Here is a 26,181-nt window from a genome sequence, read left to right as displayed (position 1 = left end):
CCTTGTAATTAAAAGAATTATGCCACTCTGTTACAATGAGAATTAGGTGACCATCCACACAGGCAGCCTGCAGTATTTTTAAATAGACTGAAGGATCTCAATACTTGTGGTAGTTTATCTCATCTAGAAAAAGTTAATTTGGAACCTATTAGGTTTGCTATCCAATAATTGCAGTTGGAAAGAAAATACAATTATATTAGAGTTCTTGTAATTGTGAAGCTTTAAGAAAAAAAATCTAGTTTAAAAAAAACTGAACCCAGTGTCTTTTATAGTTTCAACTCGTATGTTAAAATGTCTTGCCATACTTACATTTTACTACAGGATCTCAGCATAAGATGTAGCCCAAGTATGTGGGGCTGCATTGCAAAGGATCAACAAAAGCAAAAAAAAACACTAAATCAGAATTACATTTAATCTAAGAATGCATGTGTACCACTTCTGAATTAAAACATTAAACCATTGACTGTTCTGCAACTTTAACCAGTTTTAAGATTACAGAAAGTGAACAGGCAAATATCAAGGCCATGCTTAAAGTTTGCCATAAATACTTCCAATGCAATGCTAAGGGACCCATTTTCTGAAATATTAAGTTCTAACAATCCAGTTGTACTAATACAGCTTTGAAATTGTAACCATTTCAACAACAAAAAAATACACATCAAATTAGAAGGGGCATCAGGTCACTAACTCTTGAAAAAGTACACAATTTTTATTTTTTCCCCAGTTATTCATATTTGATTAGCCTTTTATTCATTTTTAAAACAATCTTTTAAACACAATAGACACATTTCACTAACTACCAAGTAAATAATATCACTAATGATAGTGTAATTGAAAATTAATTTTAAATACTGTAGACCAAAGAGACACAGTCATTCAAAAGAAAAAGACAGTGATGCATTATTTCAGCCCATCCATTGTGACTAGAAACAAGGAATTTGTAGGCTTATATACTCACAAAAGTCAATTACACAACACATGAACAAAACAGTTTGAACAAGTCTGACGCAATCTTAAGACAGTAATATGTATAGTTAACTGTAGATCACAACTGGAACCTTTAAAACTTCAGCAAAGGTGAGTCCACATCCACATTTTCCTTGTTTGCTGGGCTCAACTTAATCAGAGGAGAGCTGAAATCTATAAGCTAAAATAGAATTTTGTTTTACTTTTAGAAAAGTCAAAGAAAATCTACAAGTACACAGTCAGCATCTAGAGAGAGAAAACAGTTAACATTTCAGGTGTGGGCCACAAAGGAAATACACCCAAAACATTAACCGGTTTTCTCTATGTATCTTACTATATAAATCTGTGTCCAAGTGATCGGTATCATCTATTTTATATTGCAACTACTTTAGGTAAGCTTGTTGACAGAGTTAGGCAATATGGTGCTCAGTGGCTTGTCTGTAGGTCACTTAGATGCATACCCTGGAGCCACATATAAAGCACAAGTCAACATTCTTATTAATTTGCACATATCTCAAGCTGCAGATACTAACAGATCTTTGTGTTCAGATTTAGAATTTACCACCAATGAGATAATTCTCTCCAAACCTCCAGGTCCATGAAACTCAAATTGGTGAGTTAAAAAATAAGCACAAATAGAATTGAGTTGAGTTGCCTGGGCTTTGAAGGCCATGGACCATAGTTTGAATACCCCTGGCATATTAAAATGTCAAATTTACAACAGTTTCAAGTTCATGCTTCCTTAAACTAACTAACTGAACCAATATGGAAATAAACTTACCGGTGGTTCAAGAGCCTTCGGTAGGGCAACTCTCTTTAGATCAGGAGTGTTTGAGAGATCAATTAGTGGGCGGTCTTCAATTTGCATACTTTTTGTATTAACTTCAATTATAAGATCCTAATGGGACAATAATATGGATGAAAAGGTAGTATAAAATTGGTCTTATCCAATCAGTGGACATTTAATTGTTCAAATAGGCCAGGCAGTTACAAAAATTGTTCTATTAAATAAAGCAGTGCATCAAATAACTAAAAAGATACAGTGAACAGTTAGCTATCATAATGTTTATGAGATGACTAAAATGGAGAATACACTCCCAGAAAGACACAGGCATTCAAAATTTTAAAATTAAGCCAACTTTCTAAAACCTCACGTTAGAATAGACATTGCCACACAAAAGGAGAAAAATTATAAAAACAGAATATTTATAAATAGAAAGCTTTCAGCTTAGTGGTAATCAAAGAATGAGTTGTAAACAGTTATCCATGCTGAACACAACTCTCTTCTCAAAGCCAGGCTTACAGCCTATTTATTCAGTAGACGGCAAAAGTAAAGTTGTACACTAGGTCATCCTCAAGTGTCAAAGTAAATTCAGAAGAGGGAACACAAACCATTGGGACGATAGTGTAGTGGTTATGTTACTGGGTTAACAATCCAGAGGCCTGGACTAATAATCCAGAGAACAGGAAATAAAAAGCTGGTATTAGTAAAGTGACCATGAAGATGTTGGATGGTCATAAAACCCCAACTGGTTTATTAACATCTTTTAGGGAAGGATCTCTGCCAGCCTTCCCCAGTCTGGCCTATAAGTGACTCCAGTCCCACACAAACCTGGTTGACTATCGAGTGGCCTAGCAAGCCACTCAGATGTATGGAGCATAAACACCAGCATGGACCTGTTGGGCCGAATGGCCAGTTTCTGTGTTGTACATTATGTAATTCTATGTAAAACCACTACTGCAGTTGAAGGTGGCGGTCCACCACCACCACCACCTCAGGGCAATTAGGAATGGGCAATAACGTTGACTTTGCCAGAGGCACCCACATCCAGAGAATGAATTTTTTAAAATTTCATGGGCTGAACTGATGTCCTTTTTAGGTTCTACAAAGTTCCTACAAGGCTTTAGAATGTTTGACTCAAGCTGATATGGCCAGTTCTGAATGCAACCAAATTGTGCCTTTTGAAATGTGTCTTGGAACAACGAAAAGTTAATAATTCTAAAGTAGAATTCCACTAAAAACGAATCTGAATAGGCAAACAGCACAGAAATAAATTAAATTTCCTAACAAAATGAAGCAATAATGCCAAGTTTTAGAACAGTCAAGTAGTGATATTGCTCCCACTTCCCAAAAAGGAGACACCCAGAAGCCAGAGGAAAACAGGCAAGAATTTTATGTTAAGGATATAGAATGTTATATTTGATAGGAGGGGACAGAATAGGAAAAGTGTGGATAGATGCAACAAACAGATGTGTTTAAAACAATTGTACTCATAGGGCTACTAGTTTAAAAAAAGCATTTTTATATTTCAGTAGCTTTATTATTGCAATATTAACTTCCCTTAATCTATAGTGCATTCATACCTCCTTCATTTGAGCCTCAGTTGTATTCTCTTTGGCTGTCTCTTGGCATGTGGTCTGTGGTTTATCCGGAGAGAAATCCAGAAAGCAAGGAACTAGAGGTGGAGACATTTTTTCTTCAGAGGAATCAGATGAGCAAAGAACCAGTGGCTCACTTGACTGTTTCTGTTTACTACCAAGACAAACAGTTAATGCAACAGGCTATAAAATGTCTAAAATTGTAAACATTTAATTTTTTCCCCCCAATGACATCTCAATATGCTGTAAGCATGTTCTCGCTCATTGGCCTCTTATCTATAGACATCCAAAGCTAATACTGCGTATTAGTGTTGAATTCAGAGAAATTATTGCACCACATTTTCATAATATATTCAAAATGCATAGCAAAAATGGTAGAACTGGCTACCAGTCTATCTGGTGAAATATATATGGCAGTATAATTGCACTGCCAGCCTGTAATGGAAGAGGAAGTAGAAAGAAAATGGAATTCAGCTCCTCACCAATACCCATTTATTAAAAAATGTCTGAATAGCAGTTCCTATAAGAGTCTGATACACTCCCTTATTGAATAAGATGTGCTTGAATTTTTTAAGATACATAAACATCTTTTAAAAAAGGCAACTATCTTCTGGTTAGCAAAAAAAAGTGGCCAAAGCATGCTAGAGATGGATTTTTAAAAAAACAAACAAGATCTTTTTCCTCACCTTGCCAGAATGGCACCACTGGCTGACATACTACGGTTTCGATTAGCTGTAGTTTGGCGAGATGACGACCCAGGTCTTGGTTGTGTTCGCGGAGTGAACGCGGTCATACCCGACATGCGACGATTTAATGGTGTGGGTAAAGCAGATAAACGTCTTGTGCCTGGCGTTACTGAAACCGGTCTGTTTGGAATGCTAGGTGTTTGCATCATTCCTCCAACAGGTTGTTTGTTTGGGGTACTAGCCACTATACCACTGGATGAAAAGATTTAACATGAAATTAGCAAGCTATAAACAAAAGGATACTTCACAATACAGTAAAAATACTTTTAATCCAATATTTGGAGGACAAATTAATCTCAAAGGAAAACATTTCTACAACCACACTCCAAGGTATTAGAACCTAGTGAGAACCAGCCACTTAATGGTGACCACATTTCTTCTCCAAAGCAGATATTGGGAGGGCTGACTAAAGGATGGTCAGAGGTTGGGTTTAAGGAGAATCTTAAAAGGAGGTGGAGAGGTTTGGGGGAAGAGTTCCAGAGCATGGGGCCAAGGCAGCTGAAGGCACAGCCAACAATGATGGGGCAGAGGAGAGATTCAGAAGAGGCCAGAGTCTACAAAATGGAGTTTGGGAGGGGGAGAAAGAAGGGTGGTAGCACTGGATGGGGAAAGGCAAGGCCATGAAGAAATTTAAACATAGGAATAAGAATTTTAAACGAGGAGAATGGGACACATGGCAAGGGTATAGAGTTTGTGGCAGGGACTGAAGACAATGGTTTTGATCTTTCCAATGTTTATCTGGAGCAAATTGTGGCTCATCCAAGCAGTCTGACAAGACAGAGGTAGTGCAGATGTCCCGAGAGCTGGTGCAGAGGTAGAGCTGAGTGTTGAGAGTGTACATGTGGGAGCTGACCCCATGTCTTTGGATGATGTCACCAAGGGTCGGCATGTAAATGAGGAAGAGGAGGGTGCAAAGGATAGATCCTTGGGGACTTGAGGTAACAATGTGGGGGCAGAGAAGCCATTGCTGGAGATGCTCTGGCTACAATTTGATAGCTAAGAACAGATACAATTGAGAGCAGTCCCATTGACTTGGACAAGAGAAGAGGTATTGGAGGAGAATGGTGTGGTCAACTGTATAAAATGCTGCAGAGAGGTCAAGGAGGGATAATGAAACAGTCATAATCACAGACAATGTCATTTGTGAATTCAGTTAGGGCCATTTCAGTGCTGTGGCAGGGATGGAAACCTGATTGGAGAGATTCAAATAGGGTGTTGTGGGAAAGATGGCCATAGATTTGGAAGGCAACAATACATTCAAACACTTGAGGAAATGAGGTTGGAGATGGGTCGGTAGCTTGCAAGGACAGAGGGGTTGAGGATGGGCGTTTTGAGGAGGGTGATGGTGATTTTAAAAAAAGGTAGGTATCAAAGCAGCAGAGAATCATTTACAATGTCAGCTAGCATAGGGGCCAAGAGAAGTAGGGCCTCAAGGATGAGATCAACTCAGAGGGTATATTTGGGAGCGGGAGTAAGAGCAAGAGCAATTTAAGGGTAGGGCAGGGTGGAGCCAGAGATTATTTTTGCTCACCAGAAAGCACCTGGAGTAGTGGGCGGTTATGGCTTCACATGGTCCAGGTAGCATTGTGGTTATGGTACTAGACTATTATTCCAGAGACCTGCTCTAATAATCCAGATGAAGGGAGTTCAAATCTCACCATGGCAGTTTGAGAATTTGAATTCACTTTCATAAAACAAAAATCTGGAAATAAATCTGGTATCAGTAAAAGTGGCCATGAAGCCACTGATTCACTAATGTCAATCTCAAGGGCAATAAATGCTGGCCTTGGTAGCAACACCCACATCCCATGAACGAATAATTTTTTTAAAAAGGGTCCTTTAGGGAAGGAAATTGCTGTCTTTACTCTGTCTGGCCTATATGTGACTCCAGTCCCAAAATCAACATGGTTGAATCTTAATTACCCTCTGAAGTAGCCTAGCAAACTGATTATATCAAACTGCTACAATGTAGCAGTTCAAAAAGGCAGCCCACCATCATCTTTTCAAGGATGAGTAGGGACAGGCAATAAATGCTAGCCTAGCCAGCGACGCCCACATCCTGAGAATGAATTAAAAACTGAAGTCTGTGCCCCTTGGATTTGAGTGTGAGAAAATGGGAGCCAAAGCAGGGGGAACTACTGGAATGGGAGAAAAGAAAGGTTTTTCTGGGGACAAGAGCAAAGGAGGTGAAGCAAATGGATGGTCAAAGGCTAGGCTGTAGGGAGTTTGAACATGCAGTTATAAGTGACTTGCAGGTGTTTTTTCTCCCTTCACAGGTGGATGCAGAAGGAAGTGGGGTTGGAAGGAGATAGGGGAATGTGGGTGGTGAGGAATATAAGGAAGGCCTGGTTAGTGATAGCACTCATGGCTGTAGAGAGGCCACAGAAGATGTCATGGTTGAGGTCAAACTAATGTGCTTCCAATGGTCCTCGAGGCCCCCTTAAGAGGATTGGACGAAGGCATATTCTGGTCACTATTTACCAGTGAGGAATATGCTTGTGCACCCATTTATTTCCAACTTCTTGTTCATTTAAGACTACTTTATTAAGCAAGGTTCTCCAGGCTAGAGCAGAGGCAATGGGTTTGGGGGAAAGGAAGCAAAAAAAAAAGAAACAACAAATCAGGAAAAGGTTGATTGCTATCCAGTGACTTATGCTGCAAAGGCATGAGCATGGTTGTTGAGTGAAGACAGGATTGGGCTTGGCTGCAATACCGCTGGGTCAAATAACCTGATTGATTAACTTTATTAAAAAAATCATCCAAAGGCATGTTTATGATGCAAAGCATGGAACATCTGCAAATCTATATTCAAGAACATAAGAAATAGGAGTAGGCTATCTGGCCCCTCGAGCCTGTTCCGCCATTCAACAAGATCATGGCTGATCTACCTCAGCCATTTTCCTGTACCATTCCCTTATCCCTTGATGCCTTTAATATCGAGAAATCTATCGATCTCTGTTTTGAATGTACTCAATGACTGAGCCTCCACAGCCCTTTGGGGTAGAGAATTCCAAAGATTCACCACCCTCTGAGTGAAGAAATTTCTCCTCATCTCAGTCCTAAATGGCTTAAAGTTTATTCTGAGACTGTGACCCCGATTCTAGACTCCCTAGCCAGGGGCAACATTCTCCTTGCATCTACCCTGTCGAGCCCTGTAAGAATTTTGTATGTTTCAATGAGATCACCTCTCATTCTTCTAAACTCGAGAATATAGACCTAGTCTACTCAATCTCTCCTCATACAACAATCCCGCCATCCCAGGAATCAGTCTGGTGAACCTTCATTGCACTCCCCCTATAGCAAATATATCCTTTCTTCGGTAAGGAATCCGACATTGTACACAATACTCCAGGTGCAGTCTCACCAAGGCCCTATATAATTGCAGCAAGACATCTTTACTCCTGTACTCAAATCCTCTTGTAATAAAGGCCAACATACCATTTGCCTTCCTAATTGCTTGCTGCACCTGCATGTTAGCTTTCAGTGACTCGTACAAGGACACCCAGGTCCCTTTGAACATCAACATTTCCCAGTCTCTCACCATTTAAAAAATATTCTGCATTTCTGTTTTTCCTACCAAAGTGGATAACTTCACATTTTTCCACATTATATTTCATCTGTCATGTTCTTGCCCACTCACTTAGCATGTCTATATCCCCTTGAAGCCTCTTTACATCCTCCTCACAGCTCACATTCCCACCTAATTTTGTGTCATCAGCAAATTTGGAAATATTACATTTGGTCCCCTCATCCAAATCATTGATATAGATTGTGAATAGCTGGGGCCCAAGCACCGATCCCTGCAGTTCCCCACTAGTCACAGTCCGCCAAACTGAAAAAGTCCCATTTATTCCTACTCTCTGTTTTCTGTCTGTTAACCAATTCTCAATCCATGCCAGTATATTACCCCTAATTCCATGTGCTTTAACTTTGTTCACCAAACTCCTGTGTGGGACCTTATCGAAAGCCTTCTGAAAATCCAAATAAATCACATCCACTCCACTAGTTACATCCTCAAAAGAATTCCACTAGGTTTGTCAAACATAAATCCCTGTTGACTCTGCCAAATCCTATTATTTTCTGTGTGTCCTGTTATCACATCCTTTATAATAGATTCTAGCATTTTCCCTACTACTGATGTCAGGCTAACAGGTCTGTAGTTCTGTTTTTTTCTCTCCCTCCTTTCTTAAATAGTGGGGTTACATTTGCTACCCTCCAATCGGCAGGAATCATTCCAGAATCTATAGAATTTTGGAAGATGACAACCAATGCATGCACTCTCTCTATAGCCACTTCTTTCAAAACCCTGGGATGTCATCAGGTCTTTGGGATTTATGATTTTCAGTCCCATTAATTTCTCTGGTACTTTTTTTTCACTAATACTAATTTCTTTCAGTTCCTCGTTCACGCCAGACCCTTGGTTCTTTAGTGTTTCTGGGAGGTTTTTTGTGTCTTCTTCTATGAAGACGGACACAAAGTATTTGTTTAATTTCTCTGCCATTTCCTTATTGCCCATTATAAATTCTCCCGTCTGTCTGTAAGGGACCCACATTTGCCTTCGCCAGTCTTCCTTTTTATATACCTATAGAAGTTTTTACATCCGTTTCTATGTTTCTCGCTAGTTTACTCTCATTCTATTTTTCCTTTCTTTTAATTTCTTGGTCCTCCTTTGTTGAATTCTAAAATGCTCCCAATTCTCAGGCTTACTGCTTTTTCTGGCAACTTTATATGCCTCTTCCTTTGATTTAATGCTATCTTTAATTTCTCGTTAGCCACGGTTGAACCACTTTTCCTGTTGGGTTTTTGTGCCTTAAAAATATTTGTTGCAAATTATGTATTAATTCTTTAAATGTTAGCCATTGCCTATCTACTATCATACCTTTTAATGTAGTTCCCCAATCAGCCACAGCCAACTGGCCCCTCAAACCTTTGTAGTTTCCTTTGTTTAGATTTATGACCCTAGTTTTGGATTGAACGACATCACTTTCAAACTTAATGAAGAATTCGATCATATTATGGTCACTCTTCCTTTACAACAAGATTATTAATTAACCTTTTCTCATTGCACAATACTAGATCTAAAACAGCCTGTTCCCTAGTTGGTTCCCCAACATACTGATCTAGAAAACCATCTTGTATACATTCCAGGAATTCATCCTCCACAATATTAGTGCTAATTTGGTCTGCCCAATCTATGTGTAGATTAAAGTCCCCCATAATTACTGTATTACCCTTGTTACATGCACTTCTAATTTCCTACTTTATACCATGCCCTATGTTACCACTGTTTGGTGGCCTATAAACAGCTCCCACCAATGTTTTCTGCCCCTTGCTGTTTCTTAGCTCCACCCAAACTGATTCTACATCTCGATGTTCCGATCCAAGATCCTTTCTCACTATTGTACTGATCTCATCCTTTATTAACAGCACTACCCCACCTCCTTTTCGCCTGTCCTTCCTAAATGTCAAATATCCTTGAATATTCAGTTCCCAGCCTTGGTCACCCTGCAGCCATGTCTCTGTAATGGCAATTAGATCATACTCACTTACTTCTATTTGTGTAGTCAATTCATCTATTCTGATAATTCAACATTGACATTCTACTGCACAAAGCATATATCAGGAAATTCACATTACCTTTCAACTGCACTGCAAGACAGCTTCTTTGGTTCCATTATTTTTGGCCTTGTAGTTCCAGGTGAAGGTACTTAAATGGGAGTTAATAAAAATAATGAATATCTCCAAGACAACTCAATAACCCTTCTGAAAACTCTTTTTGCCCTAAAATACACAAAATGAAGCAGTCATATCCAACTGCAATAGTAAAGATCTGTATACAAATCTCTCCCCTCATCAAAAAAAATACAAAATTCTCTTTAAAAGCAAACAGGTCCTCTCTTTTAGGTGTTATACACCAATTATAAGGTAATCTTGAATCTCTGAGCTGTGGGCTTCGACCATCACTCTTACTGTAATCTACTAAAAGATGTAGAAGACAATTCTCAAAGATGTCTACCAGAAAGAAACATTTCCTGTAGCATTCAAGTGTAATTGGAGAACCTGGCAAACAACAATCCTGTTTTAGAAGATGCAGATTAGTTAGAAGAGAAATTACTATCCTTTATTCTCCTTCCCCCCACCCCCCCTCAATGAATTTTTCACTTAACTACCTTCTATTTTCCACTGCAGGTGAAAATCAAATAGTTATTTCCACTTAAGTGACAAACATATTTAATACAATTTAGTCTAGATAGACAAATAGTACTGTCCCAAGTTGCATGAAAACTTAATATTAAAAGTACTAAACAAAATTACCCAATACTAAGATTTGCAATTTTCAAACAATAAGTGTTTATATTTACCACTGGATTTTTTTGAAGCTTGGCTAGGAACAATAGAGGGCTTAGACTTTGGGCACTGACCCCTTCCAAGTGCATTTCCAGCTTTGTTTGAATAGATTTTAGTATCAACCTTCATATTGGTTATTGAACCAATTCTTTGTAAACCTTTCTTGGATGGAGTCTGCATCGCTGATCCTTGGTGATTCACCTTTCCAGGAGTGGTTAGTTTACAAGCATTTGTTGGTTTCATTAATTTTGTGTTTGGAACATTGGTTGCACATGTAGAACTTGATGACTTGCTCTTTGGAGTGGCAATTCTGCTGCCATTTTTTAGGGCTTGCAATTTTAATGAATTTAAAGGCATGTTCAGTGACACCGCTGCAAGAGAAATTGCAAGAACTTAAACAAAAACTAAGGCAAGAAAACAGGCTGCTCTGAATTTGAATTGCTTAGTAAATTACCTTTAGCAAATATTGGTGCCAGAAGCAGAATTTAAAAGATTTTTTTTTAAAATAGCTTAACTAGCTCTTTTATGTTAGCACTTGACACTGCATTCTAACTGACATTTGAAAAATTGTTTATTTTAAACTGGGACAATGCTGAACATCTCAGTTAGTTCACCATATAATTTAGTCCATTATTTCACCTCTCCTCCATTACTCCAGAAAGGGATTTGGATAATCAAGGGACTACGGACGGAGTTTAGTGGATTTCAATTGCATTTTATAAAAAGCCATGCCTTTTTCTCAAAAAGCACTTGCAACCCATTATCAATTGCACTTTTCCATCCAATACAGTAGTTTCTCACTTGCACAAATATCTTAAGACACCTGTACAACACCCCCGTTCCAAAATATATTGCTTGAAAGGGCTCTCACTCCCCAGTTAGCTCTATGAGTTGTGCTTTGGGGAAAGCATAAAGCAAAGACCCACCACGTCGCAGAGAAAATGAAGGAATTTGGGACATTCATATGCACTACCTAGTTACAGTGCACTACTGGTGGAGGCATGGGGCTTAGTAAGCATTGGCACTTGGAGCCCTATAAAATGGCAAAGAGCTCATTTTGAGTGCAGGACAGTATGATATATTATCTGGATCAGAGCTTACACAATCAATGGAAAATTAAAAAAAAAACCAGTATGTTAGATGTGGTCTTCATTGGCTGCTGCTCAGCATTCATGTACAAATGAATAGTCTTCCTGTAGGGGAAAATCTAATGGGACAATGTCCCCTTAGTTTAGTGCCATATTGAGGCTACAACATTCATGAGTCTCCCTCTTAACAGATTAATACACACACCCCTTGATCTGGAAGCATATCTGATTTCTTCTGAAGAGCAGCTCATGAGGAATTAATAAGAAAATCACAGTTTCATATTGTCAAAAAGAGATCAGGTAAGTAAGGAGCTATTCTATTGTAAATGTGCTTCTTTGAATGTAGTCGATCTAACATTTTTTCTCATTCATTTGTTCAACCTCCAACTAATCAATACTTCCAAAATGGGGCCTATACACAGATTGAAGATGGATCAAATATTGCCATGGCAAATAAGAGTGTCTCAGTGGTTCCCACAGCCCCATTTGAATGGCTACCTATTCATTTACCTATGGAGGTTGAAACAGGTAAAAAATAAAACTGAGTATTAATGCATAAAATGTTGGAACAAGGCTCAACAATACAGTAGGGGACTCACGATTTATAAACAAAATATATGGATTCAATCAGAACCACCTGTCTCAAACAGAACTTTCCTTGGTCCTTTGACGAATTTAAGAGAAAGCTCATTCTAGAGATCCATTGGCTGCCCCCCTCCAAGAACAGAAGAGTTCCATCACAATTCTTTTTACGCTAGATGCTGCTCAAGCTTCAATTGGGATCAAAATCTGTACTTTTTCATTGAAGAACTTCGTTTGCCTGGGACTGCTATTGACAAAGTCCAAAATAAAAACCCTAATGGCCAAAAAAGGGGTCCAAAAAAATTTTGGTTTGACAAGATGTTGTAGAAATCCTAATTACGTTCTAGTACACATTATTATTACTAAACAGAGAAATAAGCAGTCCTGGACTATGCAATTAAAGTCACATGCACAGTCCTTCAGGAGCGAGCGTCACAAGAGGAGTCTGGTACATTCACTGATACAGAACCAGTATAAGAAGTCAACCCCATCAGACCACTATTTTCAACATATCTAGGTAGGAGTCATCATTTTCAGGACATGAGACAACAAAAAAATCCTTTTGCATTTTGAAAAAACTCAAATTGCAGCAGTTAATGCAACAAAACTTCTTCCCAACAGTTCACTTTCTATGTTTTCCTATTAGACACCTCAAAGCACTTTAGATCCAATTTGTGATGGTGTCAGACAAGGCCCCATAATTTTTTTAAATTAGCATCATTTGAGGGAGATTGCATAGCATGAATTTAAAAGTGGTGGACATGAAAAACAAAAGCCATATTCTACCATTTGAGTTAGCAGTTACAAAACATTTCAAGATTGAAAATCCATCTTACCTTTGCCAGCACTAGGGGAAGTGTGAAGACTAGAATGGAGACTGGATGTAGATGAAGTATGGTTGAGAGTCCTTAGTGCCAAACCAGTACCGCTCCTCTTCATAGCACCTGAAGCCTTAGACCCCGATACCTTTCGTAGGCTGAGCTATAATAAAACCAACTCTTTTTCTAAAATTGTAACAGTACAAAGAGGTTTTCCTTCTAAGCAAATGCTATCCAAAGTTTCTCCCCACATTTTTTCTTCGTCTGCTTTGTCTTCCCAAGCTATAAACTTTATGCTGCCCAGAGGGAAAGACAGGTAACTTACTCCAAGGCCTCCTACCAGTGCTGCCCGAGTCTTCAAAATGGCGGGCAGCTTAGGAATGTCAAACCTGCAGCCAATACTCAAACATTTAGTTGGAATAGTTATATTGCAATGAATGTATACTTTATGGGTAGTTACTGGAATGTCCGACTCAACCAGAACTACAGGATTTTCCCTGGATACATCAGACGCAAGGTGTCAGACCTCAGCACCATTACCTTTACTAAAAGGGTATCTCAGTCAAGAACGGGATATGACGCTCGACTCATCGATCGACAGTTCCGACGGGCCACAGCAAAAAATCGCATAGACCTCCTCAGGAGACTAACACGGGACGCAACCAACAGAGTACCCTTTGTCGTCCAGTACTTCCCAGGAGCGGAGAAACTACGCCATGTTCTCCGCAGCCTTCAACATGTCATCAATGAGGACAAACACCTCGCTATGGCCATCCCCACACCTCCACTACTCGCCTTTAAACAGCCACCCAACCTCAAACAGACCATCGTTCGCAGCAAACTACCTAGCTTTCAAGAGAACAGCGTCCACGACACCACACAACCCTGCCACGGTAACCTCTGCAAGACATGCCAGATCATCGACACAGATACCACCATCACACGAGAGGACACCACCCACCAGGTGCATGGTTCATACTCCTGTGACTCGGCCAACGTTGTCTACCTCATACGTTGCAGGAAAGGATGCCCCAGAGCATGGTACATTGGCGAGACCATGCAGACGCTGCGACAACGGATGAACGGACACCGCGCAACAATCGCCAAACAGGAGGGTTCCCTCCCAGTCGGGGAACACTTCAGCAGTCATGGACATTCATCCACCGACCTTCGGGTAAGCGTACTCCAAGGCGGCCTTCGAGACACACGACAACGCAAAATCGTCGAGCAGAAATTGATAGCCAAGTTCCGCACCCATGAGGACGGCCTCAACCGGGATCTTGGGTTCATGTCACGCTACACGTTACCCCACCAGCGAACAAATGTTATCTGTTTTTAATATAATGGGTCATTTGCTGGCTCTCTCTGCCTTCCGGATGTTTCTGCCTCTCTCTGTGTTTTTTTTCTCTGTTTTTTTTCCCTGTTTGTTTTTTTGTTGAATGTGTATTCGGGGGTTCTGCAGGTGACACCTCTCTGTCTGAACACGGTGATTGCCTTGGCAACGGGCAGTTGCAGGGGCAGTCTGTAAACACCATGTATTGTTCTATATGTATAAATGCGTAGGCTTCAAGGAGCTCTTGAAACATTTGCCTGAGGAAGGAGAAAATCTCCGAAAGCTTGTGAATTTAAAATAAAATTGCTGGACTATAACTTGGTGTTGTAAAATTGTTTACAATTGTCAACCCCAGTCCATCACCGGCATCTCCACATCATCAGTAAATTAAGGTAGCCTCCCCCTCAAAAAAGTGCATCACACAAAACAGAGAGTTACATATAAAAAAGGTACACAATTTACAAGAGAATTGGAGCTGGCAAATCTTGACTTATTTTTTTTTTTAAATCACAACCATATAAAATGAGTTATCTCAATCTTGGAAACCTAACAATTGGCTAGAGTACAGGGCCATTCAAACCAGACCATCAAGATCAATCCAAGACTACAAGTCCGATTTGGGGGGCGGGGGGTGTAAGTTGGAAGAAAAAGTCCAAAAGGCAAAGGGGACAGAGAGAAAAAAAAATGAAAGTATGACATATGGAATGTACTTTTGGAGGATTACTATCCTAAAAGGAGGCACATAACCTACATTTTTAATTCATTAGTTGTATTCTATATACTACAGATAACTTATCCAGTATGTGTGATTATTAAGAATCAGTCAAATCTGACCAAAAAATGATCCAGACACTGCATTCTGTGCAAGTATGTGGATATTTTAAAAAAGTGTGCCAAAGCCACCTAACAAAAGTCAGACTTTATTCTGCGGAAAAATTAATAGGTTGGGTCCAGTTGGAGAACGTGCACTGGTCATTGCTCGGAGACAGGAGAACCTGGGCTCAATCCTTTAATTACTGAAATTGCCACCACGAAACAAATTGCTCCACCTCCAAATACACTCTGCCCACAACATATGTATAGCAATGACAAGCCGAATAACCCAGACATCTTTGCCTAGCCATACAAGCTGATGTGGAATGCCCAAACTTTTTTGAAATACTCCTAGAGATGCTTTTTGCTCAGTCTAAGTTATTGATCCAACATGAAGATGGAGGTATGCTTCTGTGCAGAAGGACCAGAGTTCTGTGTCTAAAGGAAGTAAGTTTTCACATTCTTGCAGCAAGATCACCTTCTAGCAATCAAGTCAGTTGTTTTGAGCCTGTGCTGACTTTGCCACATTAGGAATACAAAGACAGGTGTCTTTTACTGGGAAAGTAATTTGACAAATTTCAATTCCCTCCCTCCACCTTCCTAACTTTTGTACTAATTGTAGCATCTCCCAGTTCCTTTCCTGGTCTGCACGGTTCACTACCATCACAAAGTTATCCACCCATTGAGCTACGAGAGGAGCCCTTGACAGACTTTAAAACCACATTAGCCAAACAGGAGTTTAAAATAAACTGACCAAAGGGTCTCTGATATGCGGGTACAATAAGTTTCAATCACATCTAAAATAATGGCAGCAAAATTTAAAATCTCACAAAAATGAGCTCAAACTTTCACTACAAGACTGTCCCCTAACTGTAGAAAGCACTCAACTAAAATTAACAATTATATCATATCTCTTCCATTCAAGCCAATGAAGAGTTTTTTTTTGTTCTGATCAAGATCCCAACCATAAGTTATAGTCAGTATTGAAAAGGGACAGCTTCCTGTGGATTTTGGCATCCACTACTTCAAGGAATTGGCTAGAACTAGAAGTCTTATCCTGGATCACTACTAATGCCTATTTTTTGCATATACAAAAGTTATAAAATTATTGATTGAACTCATTTCTTTTAATACAGATGACTATATTCACTATGCTGTAAAATCCACAAGTTCATATGCATTTTATTCTTGAATAAGGGACTCAGGTTATTATCCCATACCTGGTTTGCAGCAAACGATTTATTCCTACGCCCAAAGGCACTAGAATTGAGAGGAGAATCACTTGCATCTGAAGTAATACTAGCAGTATCTGGCAGATCTTCTGATGAACAAGTATTATTAAAATATTTCCTTCTGGAGGGAGTCAATCTAGTTCCTGGCTTAAGCTAAATGGATAAAAATATAAAAGACTAAGATAAATGGAGCTTAGACAAATTAGAATTCTACAGCATTTTCCATTTTATATAATGCCCAAAACACAGTATTGCATTAGTCTTGTAGGCAAACCCAAGGAGCAAAAAAGATAAGGCAAAGATAGTTCAGGAGTAGAATAACTCTCTAAACTTCATTACATACAGGCTGATTTTTTGTGGAAATTATCTAATGTCTTCTTCATAGTTGCCTTCAACAAAAATATCAGCAGCAGCAAAAGTGCAGTACAAATAAACTAATGCTCTTGCTGATTCAGGCAATAAAGCCTTCCTGGAGAGGGGCTTTAATTTATTGCCTCAAATTAAAGATGTTAGCAGCAAATATAAACATGTGGTGGTGGTAATTCGGTCAGGGACTGTCATTTGGGAGTCTGGCTGCAGGCAAGTTGCAGTAGGACCACAGTAAACAGAACCCACACTCCAGGTCTTGCACTGGCCATTAAACCATGCCACAAGAGATCTACTAGCACATATAATAAAATTCTCGCATCTAACCAGCCCATCACACTTTCTGAAATTGTTAACTTTAAACAACTTAAGTGCAACAGGTAACATTAAATAACTTCTCTGACAAACCTCTAATATTCTGCTCTGAATTGGTTAGCTTTATCAGACTAATAGAACTGCTTACCTTTTCTGAGGTCATGAGTTTTGTTGGTCCACATATCAGTGGTTCACTTGATGGAGCTTCCTTGAAAACTGTGTTCTCAGTACAAGAAGTCATGTCTTTACTGCCTAATGAGGATGGAGTTCCACAGGATTGTTGGGGTTGCATAGAAGAGTAGGTTACCTGAACAGCAGCTTTCTTGGGTGATTTTAATGGAAAGCCAGGACGAGTGTTTGAAGAACAAACCTGAAGACGCTTCTGGATTGAAGGTGGAAGTAACTTCAATGGACTATCTTGAACTACAAAGGTTTCTCTTCTTGGACAACTTGGACTGCTAATCCCCTTCAGAAGGGTTAGTTTTAATTTTGATTCTTCTATAAATTGTTCCACCAGTTTATTCTGAATCTTTTTATTTCCCATTTTCTTAGATTTCCCTTCCGCATGGTTTTCATAATATTGTGCTAGTAAGTTGGCTTCTCTGAAAACTTCAACAAACTTGTCTGTGTTCAGAGGACTCCAACTCACAGTTTCTGTTGAGTTCAAACTTTTCTCTTCCTCGCAATTTAAGTCAATACCAACAGCGATGCATTTTTCCACATGTCGAACTGGCCCAAGAAAAACTTCATCATCATCACTTTTTCCACTAGGAACAAAAAGCTACTAGTTTAAGATTGAAACGGTATTATGAATATACAATTGCTTCCATTTGAAGCTCAATCATTAAACTCCCTTAAGTTTTGTGAACATACTTACTGAAGAATTAAAAAGCTAAAGTTACCCCAAAAAGCTATGAGGAAAGGAAAGAAAGCAAAAAAATGACACAGTTGGGCTCAAAGTCATTTCTCACTCTATTCTTATGTTCATCTATTAAGAAGGTACAGTTGTATAGACTAAACTTTGTGAAATTGAACTCTGCTTCTCAAGGCTGTACATCAACTGCAACTAACCTGCTGAGACAACACCAATGCTGCTGAACTAGTTCTAGGACATGGCCTGGGGACAACTCTTTCTCCAGTCCCCTTCTCCTACCTATGAAAAAAATGTCTGAACTCCATTTTGCACCCTGTGTTGAGCTACACCATCAAGATTTGGAACAAACGTGCATCATTTAAGCCTAAAATTTCCCCCCCTCTGTTCCCAAAATATGGAAGAATTTTGTCACGGAAGACAAAGCAGCCTGCTTGATTGGTACCCCATCCACCACCCTAAACATTCACTCCCTTCACTACCAGCACACTGGCTGCAGTGTGTACCATCTACAGGATGCACTGCAGCAACTCATCAAGGCTTCAACAGAACTTCCCAAACCAGTGACCTCTACCACCTAGAAGGACAAGGACAAGGGCAGCAGGCACATGGGAACAACGCCACCTGCACATTCCCCTCCAAGTCATACACCATCCCTTACTTGGAAATATATCGCCGTTCCTTCATCATACTTCAAAGGAAAACATTTGCAGGGCTACGGAGATAGGGTGGGGGAGTGGGAGTAGTTGGATTGCTCTTGCTTAGAGCTGACACGGACTCGATGGGCCAAATTACCTCCTTCCGTGCTGTAACCTTGCTATGATTCTGGTCATGATATACATATATGGGAGTCTGGGCAGGATATTTGACATAAAAGGGGGTACAGGAGCCAATGCAGAGCACAATTCTGTTCTTGCATAATAAGCCACATACACGTGTACTTTCCACCAGGCATCACTAGACATCACCCAAGAATCTGGCATAGATCATTCATGAGACTATTCTCCTGTCTGAGTGATCAACCCAAGTAGGAGCGTTTCAAGAGAATACAACATGTTTATTAATATAGTAATTAAAACCAGCTTCAGCTAATATAAAAAGGGAATTGAGGAACAGGGAGGGAGCTTGTTTATGGAGACAGAGCTACAGTTGATGAGGAAATGAACACCTACAGTACCATCATTTATATTTCCTCAATTCAAACCACAGAATCAAACAAAATTGTACAGAAACTGGATGCAGGATTCTGAAAACCTAAATGTTGGAGTTAGCTTGGAACACAAGACAGCTGAACTGCTCATCATCTTGAGCTGTCAGATCAAGACAATGCTTCGTAAAAGCATAAGTTGTTTCAGGCATGTGCCTTGCCAGCAACAGTGAAACCTTATTGGCATACAAGGTGGTTATAGAAGAGATAGAATGGGCTAGAAACAAACTTCAAGGAAAAGGAACAGGCTTTTTGGGCCACAACAAGCCTGCACCTTTGTTTGACCTCAACGTCACCACATTTTTCTTTCTTTTTATCATATTCCACAACTGTTATGGCCTGAAATTTTTAGTTTTAAAAAAAAATTCATTCATGGGATGTGGGCGCGCAGGCAAGGCCAGCATTTATTGCACATCCCTAATTGCCCTTGAGAAGGTGGTGGTGAGCTGCCTTTTTGAACTGCTATAGTCCGTGTTGTGAAGGTTCTCCCACAGTGCTATTAGGTAGGGAGTTCCAGGATTTTGACCCAGCGACGATTAAGGAACAGCGATATATTTCCAAGTTGGGATGGTGTGTGACTTGGAGGTGCAGGTGGTGTTGTTCCCATGTGCCTGCTGCTCTTGTCCTTCTAGATGGTAGAGGTCACGGGTTTTGGAGGTTCTGTCGAAGAGTTGCGGCAGTGCATCCTGTAGATGGTACACACTGCAGCCAGTGTGCTGGTGGTGAAGGGAGTGAATGTTTAGGGTGGTGGGTGGGGTGCCAATCAAGCAGGCTGCTTTGTCCTGGATGGTGTTGAGCTTCTTGACTGTTGGAGCTGCACTCATCCAGGCAAGTGGAGAGCATTCCATCACACTCCTGACTTGTGCCTTGTAGATGGTGGAAAGATTTTGGGGAGTCAGGAGGTGAGTCACTCCCCCCAGAATACCCAGCCTCTGACCTGCTCTTGTAGCCACAGTATTTATGTGGCTGGTCCGATTAAGTTGCTGGACAATGGTGACCCCCAGGATGTTGATGGTGGAGGATTCGGCGATGGTAATGCTGTTGAATGTCAAGAGGAGGTGGTTAGACTCTCTCTTGTTGGAGATGGTCTTTGCCTGGCGCGAATCTTACTTGCCACTTATCAGCCCAAGCCTGGATGTTGTCCAGGTCTTGCTGTATGCCAGCACAGACTGGTTCATTATCTGAGGGCTTGCGAATGGAACTGAACACTGTGCAATCATCAGCGAACATCCCCATTTCTGACCTTATGATGGAGGGACGGTCATTGATGAAGCAGCTGAAGATGGTTGGGCCTAGGACACTGCATAACATAAGAAAAGTATACAATTTTGTTCAATAGCCTTCCAGGTAATTTATTCTTTAAGCCTATTGCCTTGTGTGAAATAGTTTGTCTAAATTCTATATAACTTATCTGTGTAGTTTTTGAATCGGTCAGTTGGAACAATTTGCAGCTCAGGCAGCACACCTTGGAGGAAAGTTCACCAAAACGTTAACCTTATGTTTCTCTGTCCATAGATACTGCCTGACCTGCTAAGTGAGTGTTGACAGTATTTTTCTTTTGTAATTTCAGATTTCCAGCATTTGCTCGCTTTTAGCTTGAACAATGTGTCTGGATCACACCATCAATCCCCAAGTCTTATCTTTTCTAAAAGATCCAGCATCTCTACATTTTTGTCAACCGAGATTCCCAACACCTACTATCATCTCAATTGCCCTGCACTGCTACCTCTCAAGGGCAACATTATGGTGAACAATGCTGCACACTAGCCTCCAGACAGGGTCTAACTAAGGCCATTGTTCATTATTTTCTATGCCACCAATTTTATCTGCAAACTTGGAAATCTTGTATTTGATTCCACACACAACCTCATTCTGACTCAAAGTTTCCATTTATGGCTACCCTCAATTTTTTGGTTGAAACCATTTTTTTAAAAAAAAACCAGTAGCATACCCCATCTCCCTAACTAGACCATAAACATTAATGGCTTATACAGAACCTAATCAAATGCTTATTGAAATAGGAATATGACTTTTACTGCATTTAGTTTGTCCACTACAGCAGTAAAAAGCTTGAGAAGCTGAAAATTCCTACCTTGCAGGAGATAAGAGAATATCAAAGTCAGAATTTTCTTCAGACAAGAGATTGAAATCTGAAAATACAAATTACAAGCTGCTGAACTCACTGAAGAGAGACACGTGGAATACTAAATAGAAGATACTAAACCTGAGAATATTTTTACATCTTTGTCAACTTTGAATTTCCCCAAAGTGCAACAGCACCCAAATAAATTGCAATATAATCCCAAGGGTAAAAAGGAATAATTGTATATTTACTCCCTTTCCTTGGTCCTTCCTTATTCCTAAATTTTATGTTTTCAAACTACTTGTAAACAGCAGCTTTGGAGCAAACAATGTCCTTTTCAGCATTCTCTTGAACTGAGTGTACTCCCAACAACCCACCATCTCCAGGCATCACAAGATGATTAGGAATGAGGAAAAACCCTGAAGTCCCACACTGCAGTATCTAATTGCTTCTTACTCAAATCCAGGGTGTTCGCCTCTACTACTCTATCCAGGAGTCCATTCCATGTATTCACCACAGTGTGAAGAGTTTCCTGATCGCTGGATTAAATTTGCATTTTAATAGTTTGAATCTGTGGCCCCATGACCTACTCTCCCAATTTATTTTTTTGGACTTACTTTTTCTATACTATTAACTATCTTAGAGGTATATAAGATCACATCTCAGGTGTTCTCTTTCAAGGCTAAATAGTAAGTTTCTACAAGTCTTTCCGAGATTCAAGAAATTCAAGTCTAGGCACAGTACTGTGTGTGTGTGATCTGACCAGAGTACTATGCAGCTTGATTGTGACTTTCTCTCTATTTAGCTAAAACAGTACTATACAAGCCCAAGTAGTATACATGCCCAACCAATGCAAAACAGCATTGAGGCTCTTGGACTCTTAGATTCCCTTCAACTTGATCTTTAGCTATTTCAACACCATTCATGGAGTGTGTGTTATATCTATTTTTCCTTTATGTGCTTTTGCATGCACTAACTTTCATCTGCTAGTGTTTGGTCCACTTGCAAATTGTCATTTCTGAGCTGCCCCCACTCATTCTAGTGCCCTTCCTAATTTGGTATAGTTTGCAAATTTGATTTGAACAATTTGCATACAATTTCAGAACCCAAGTCATTGATGTAAATTAGAAACAATGGTGGTCCTAATAAGGATCCAAGTGGCACCATAATTCACACTGCCCTCTCCCCCCACCCCCCCACCCAATCCTGACATGGCTCAGTTAACAAGTAGCCATTGTTTCCTACCCTTCAGTTAATTTTTTAATCCACTCAGCAGATTTATCCCAAATTCCTCCAGCTTTGGCCTTAACTAATAGCCTTTTTTCTGTGGAAGCTTGTCAAATGCTTTTTGGAAAGTCTAGGTGTAATACGTATTAGGGCTTTTCACAGTCCAATTGGGATGTCACTTCCCCAAATCAAGGTGGCTACTTGGGCATTGGCTTTCATTCTGATTCCATGTTGACTGCTGTTTACTAGCTTATCATTGTACAGATAATCCTCCCAATAATCAATTCCATTATTTTATATGGGACTGAAGACCAATGAGTCTGTAGTTGCCCATGTCCATATGTCACCTTTTTGAATATGGTCACATTAGCCTGGCACCGCCCCAGTGTCCAGCGATTCCCTTGCAATGATTGACGATGCCTCACAAACCTCCCTTAGCATTCTGGGATCCTTATACCATCTATGGTAATTTATTGGTTTGCACCCTTAAAGCTTAACTAAGGCTTCCATCTCATTTATAATCAGTCATGACTTTTGCCTAGGTTTTCAGTTTGTGGAGAGCATGTTGTTCATACTTTCCCCTGGAAATACTCAAAGTAATCATTCTGAATATGTATTCTATTGTGTTCATTTACTGTATTGAACTCATTTGCATCTTTTATGGTTCTCACCTCTTACTGTTTTAGTACTGAAAGTTCCTTACTGTTATATTTTATCTCTGCAGTTATGCTTTTCCACCATCCACCCCCCACTCTCTCTATCCATCTGACCTCCATGATCAGCCTTTCAAGGTTGCTACATGTTCCTATATTTGGTGAATAACCCCTTTCTTGCTTCAAAACAGCAATGAGATGAATGGCCAGGGCATCAGAACACACTGCTCTTTAACCTCAGTTTAATGTCTCACCTGAAGGATGGCACCTCCACACTGCGCTAGAACAGATTATATTGTGGACTTAAATGTATAACCCTCAGAGCCAGAGAATAGAATATTAGCAACTCAGCCAAACTGAGGTTTATGAGATTTGAATCCCATCAGGATTGGTTGGTTGGGATGAACCAGGCCTCAAAGGTAAAAGGATAGTGTCTAACCCACTGCCTTTTGATGAATGCATGGGAAGAATTTTTGCACTTTTTTTGAGAGGGAAGCACAAGCTAATTGATTTTAAAGCTAAATCAGAGTTCATGAGATCAAACCCAGCTGAAAATGAATCTGTTCCACATGGTTGGATTGCTACAAGATGTCTCAAACAACTAAACAAAGTTTGACTACCATTGTCAGTTTGCAAATCCATTTCTTGTATTGATCTCTGCAGCTAGTGGAAAGCGAGGAATCTGTTTTCAAGCACTATAAAAGAACACATGTAAAAACAAACAGTAAAGATAATGAATAAAAATGAATACAATAGTATATTCTTCAGGAAATTACAATCCTGGCTATTTATCTGCATATACACAAGCAATAGTCCCTTTCTGCACCCCATCCCCATCAAAATTAGACAGCATATATGTTAATCACAGTCCATTCAGAAGCAGTCATACAAAAGGTGAGTTAGCTCCCAAGAAATATTCCAATAATCAACAAAACAAATAAAAGGTTATACTGAAACTACTAACCACTCAGAACAAAAATCTTGGTGATTCACTTGGCAAATGGAGTCTGTTCAGCTGAAATTTAGTGTTAGTTTAAATAATTTTAAAAAAAATTTCTATTAATGAGACTCACATCTCTTGCACCATTGCTCACAAGTCAGAGGATATGCTACTTTATTCCATCTAATGTATAATATATTATGATCACTGACTTAGTGATTATACTGAGGAAGTGCTATTTTTGGGTCTAATTCCATGATTTACAGGCATGTTCATAGAAACTGTAAAACAATGGCCTTGATCATTATATGCCTGTTAATTTTATCTGTTCTTCCAAAGCCCAGGAGAGGTTCCAGGATGCAAGCAAGTTGGAACCAGGTGGCACACCCTGCATGTGGCAGTACTGCAAAGTGGTAAGAGCCAAATAGTTAGGCTGTGTTGGGAGGGTGATCCTGGGAGGGTAGTGGTGTTGGGTGGCAAGAGCAGACAGTGAGAGTGGTTGTTGGGTATGGCACCAGAAAGTCAAAGTTTCTGTTGGGCAGTAAAAGCCAGGACATTAAGTTTTCTGAAGTGCAGTATCAGGTTGTGTTGGGAACAAGTTTGCCCAAAATCATAGACCCATGTTTCCACAGCACATGACAGAGGTACAAAAGTACAGTAGCCAAATAGTATTGATTTACACATATACCATGTAAACAAATGCAATCTTTTAAAACCAATCACATTAAACAAAAGATGACTTTGGTTAAAGTTTAAATATACAAGAAAGCCATTATAATCACACATATTCAAGCCCAACACATGAATAGGCTATTTGGATTTATCATAAAAGAGATAAAAATGGGCACTAATAGTAGTGATTTATTTAACCAACATATCAAAAGTATTTACTTTTTAAAATAAAAATTCTCATCCACTATTTCTTAGGATCTCCCTCAAGTACCCATCCACACTCTATCTTAACATCCTACAGCCACTCTGGTCTTGGTTGTTTAAACCTACTCTTCTATTAGTAGTTTCCTTCTCTCATTAGTCTATTTTCTTTCTCCCTTTGGCCCTTAGCCTTCCTCACAATACCTAATCCTGAACAGATTGATTTTTAAACCAGCTTGGAAGCCTGACAGAAAACACATTATCTTACATCACATCAACCAACTTCAGGCCTATATCAGAACACTTTCCTTCTGCACTGAAAATAAACTGCATGCAAAACCTTTTAAATGGTATCAAACACACACTCATTTTGCTTCAATGACAAACCACTCCATATTCATCCTCACTTAAAAACAGCTACTAGAAAAGTCACCTTTTCCTGAACATGGCACTAATCTGGGAAGTCCCTCCTCTGTCCCCACCCCCAACCAAGCAGTACACAGCTTTAACGTTTTTTCCTCTCCCCAGACAATTGGTCCACATTCAAGGATGGCTCCTTCAGTGAAGTGCATCATACGCTGTAATGCTGAACCATACATACTAGAAGGTGCCAGGTCTGATCACCTTCTGATCATCTTCGCAGTTAAGTGACTGCAAAGTGAGCAACAGTAGTGGAACTACATTTAACCTCAGTGCCCTGGGCCAAAGAAAAGCAGCGGCTGAACCCAATCCGGTGCCTGTGGTTGGACCTGGTGAGCACAGACATCAGGGTCAGGCTTGGCCGGGATAACCTCAGTTGAACAGCCTTTTACTGGACCCACCCCGATAATGTCTGACCCTCCAGTCCCTGCCGGAGCAAGCCCCGTTCTCACCACCTCTCTCGAATCTTCTCCCCACACAGTCACACGATTCACTAACGGCAACTTTCCTGCTCCAGCCGCCGATATTTTAAATTCACTCACGTGACAAGAATGCTCCCTGCTCATTGGCAAATTTAAAGAGGCCGTTGCGAATCGGTCGTTGCTGCGCCTGCGCCGTCCTGACAATGCATTCTGGGAGTTGTAGTTCGCCGGTTGGTGGATGCGCAGTTGGATTTCTGGGTCCAAGCGGCGTGTGAACGGTATCCAGCCCGCAGGATACGGTCAACCTAAATCCCGAGGATTACACGGATACTAAGGAGCTCGGACGAGGGTGAAATATTCTGTATCAAATTGCAAAATAAAATCTCATGTCCTTTTGATTCGAATCGTGCCCATGTAATTATTGTCTGCATCAGTCACGTTATATCCTCTGCGACCAGATCTCTTCCTGCAACCATGTGCATCTGTTACGTTCTTCTTA

At 40.0% G+C, this 26,181-nt stretch overlaps 1 protein-coding gene across 1 annotated transcript; it reads right to left on the bottom strand.

The window, feature by feature from the left end:
* Nucleotides 1-162: 162 nt before the first annotated feature.
* gtse1 (G-2 and S-phase expressed 1) lies at nucleotides 163-25,791 on the bottom strand. The gene is made up of 12 exons (XM_068005356.1): nucleotides 25,713-25,791; nucleotides 23,648-23,722; nucleotides 21,157-21,214; nucleotides 17,135-17,753; nucleotides 16,294-16,458; nucleotides 12,946-13,090; nucleotides 10,454-10,810; nucleotides 9,729-9,798; nucleotides 4,032-4,283; nucleotides 3,331-3,499; nucleotides 1,748-1,864; nucleotides 163-1,147 (listed from the first exon to the last, which is right to left on the bottom strand). Exons 2-12 carry the CDS (start codon nucleotides 23,667-23,669, stop codon nucleotides 1,061-1,063), a joined length of 2,061 nt encoding a protein of 686 aa, XP_067861457.1. The 5' UTR covers nucleotides 23,670-23,722; nucleotides 25,713-25,791; the 3' UTR covers nucleotides 163-1,060.
* Nucleotides 25,792-26,181: the final 390 nt, after the last annotated feature.

This window comes from Heptranchias perlo, chromosome 24 (genome assembly GCF_035084215.1).
Source record: "Heptranchias perlo isolate sHepPer1 chromosome 24, sHepPer1.hap1, whole genome shotgun sequence".
Classification (NCBI taxonomy): Eukaryota; Metazoa; Chordata; class Chondrichthyes; order Hexanchiformes; family Hexanchidae; genus Heptranchias; species Heptranchias perlo.
This window is presented reverse-complemented; position numbering and strand designations above follow the sequence as displayed.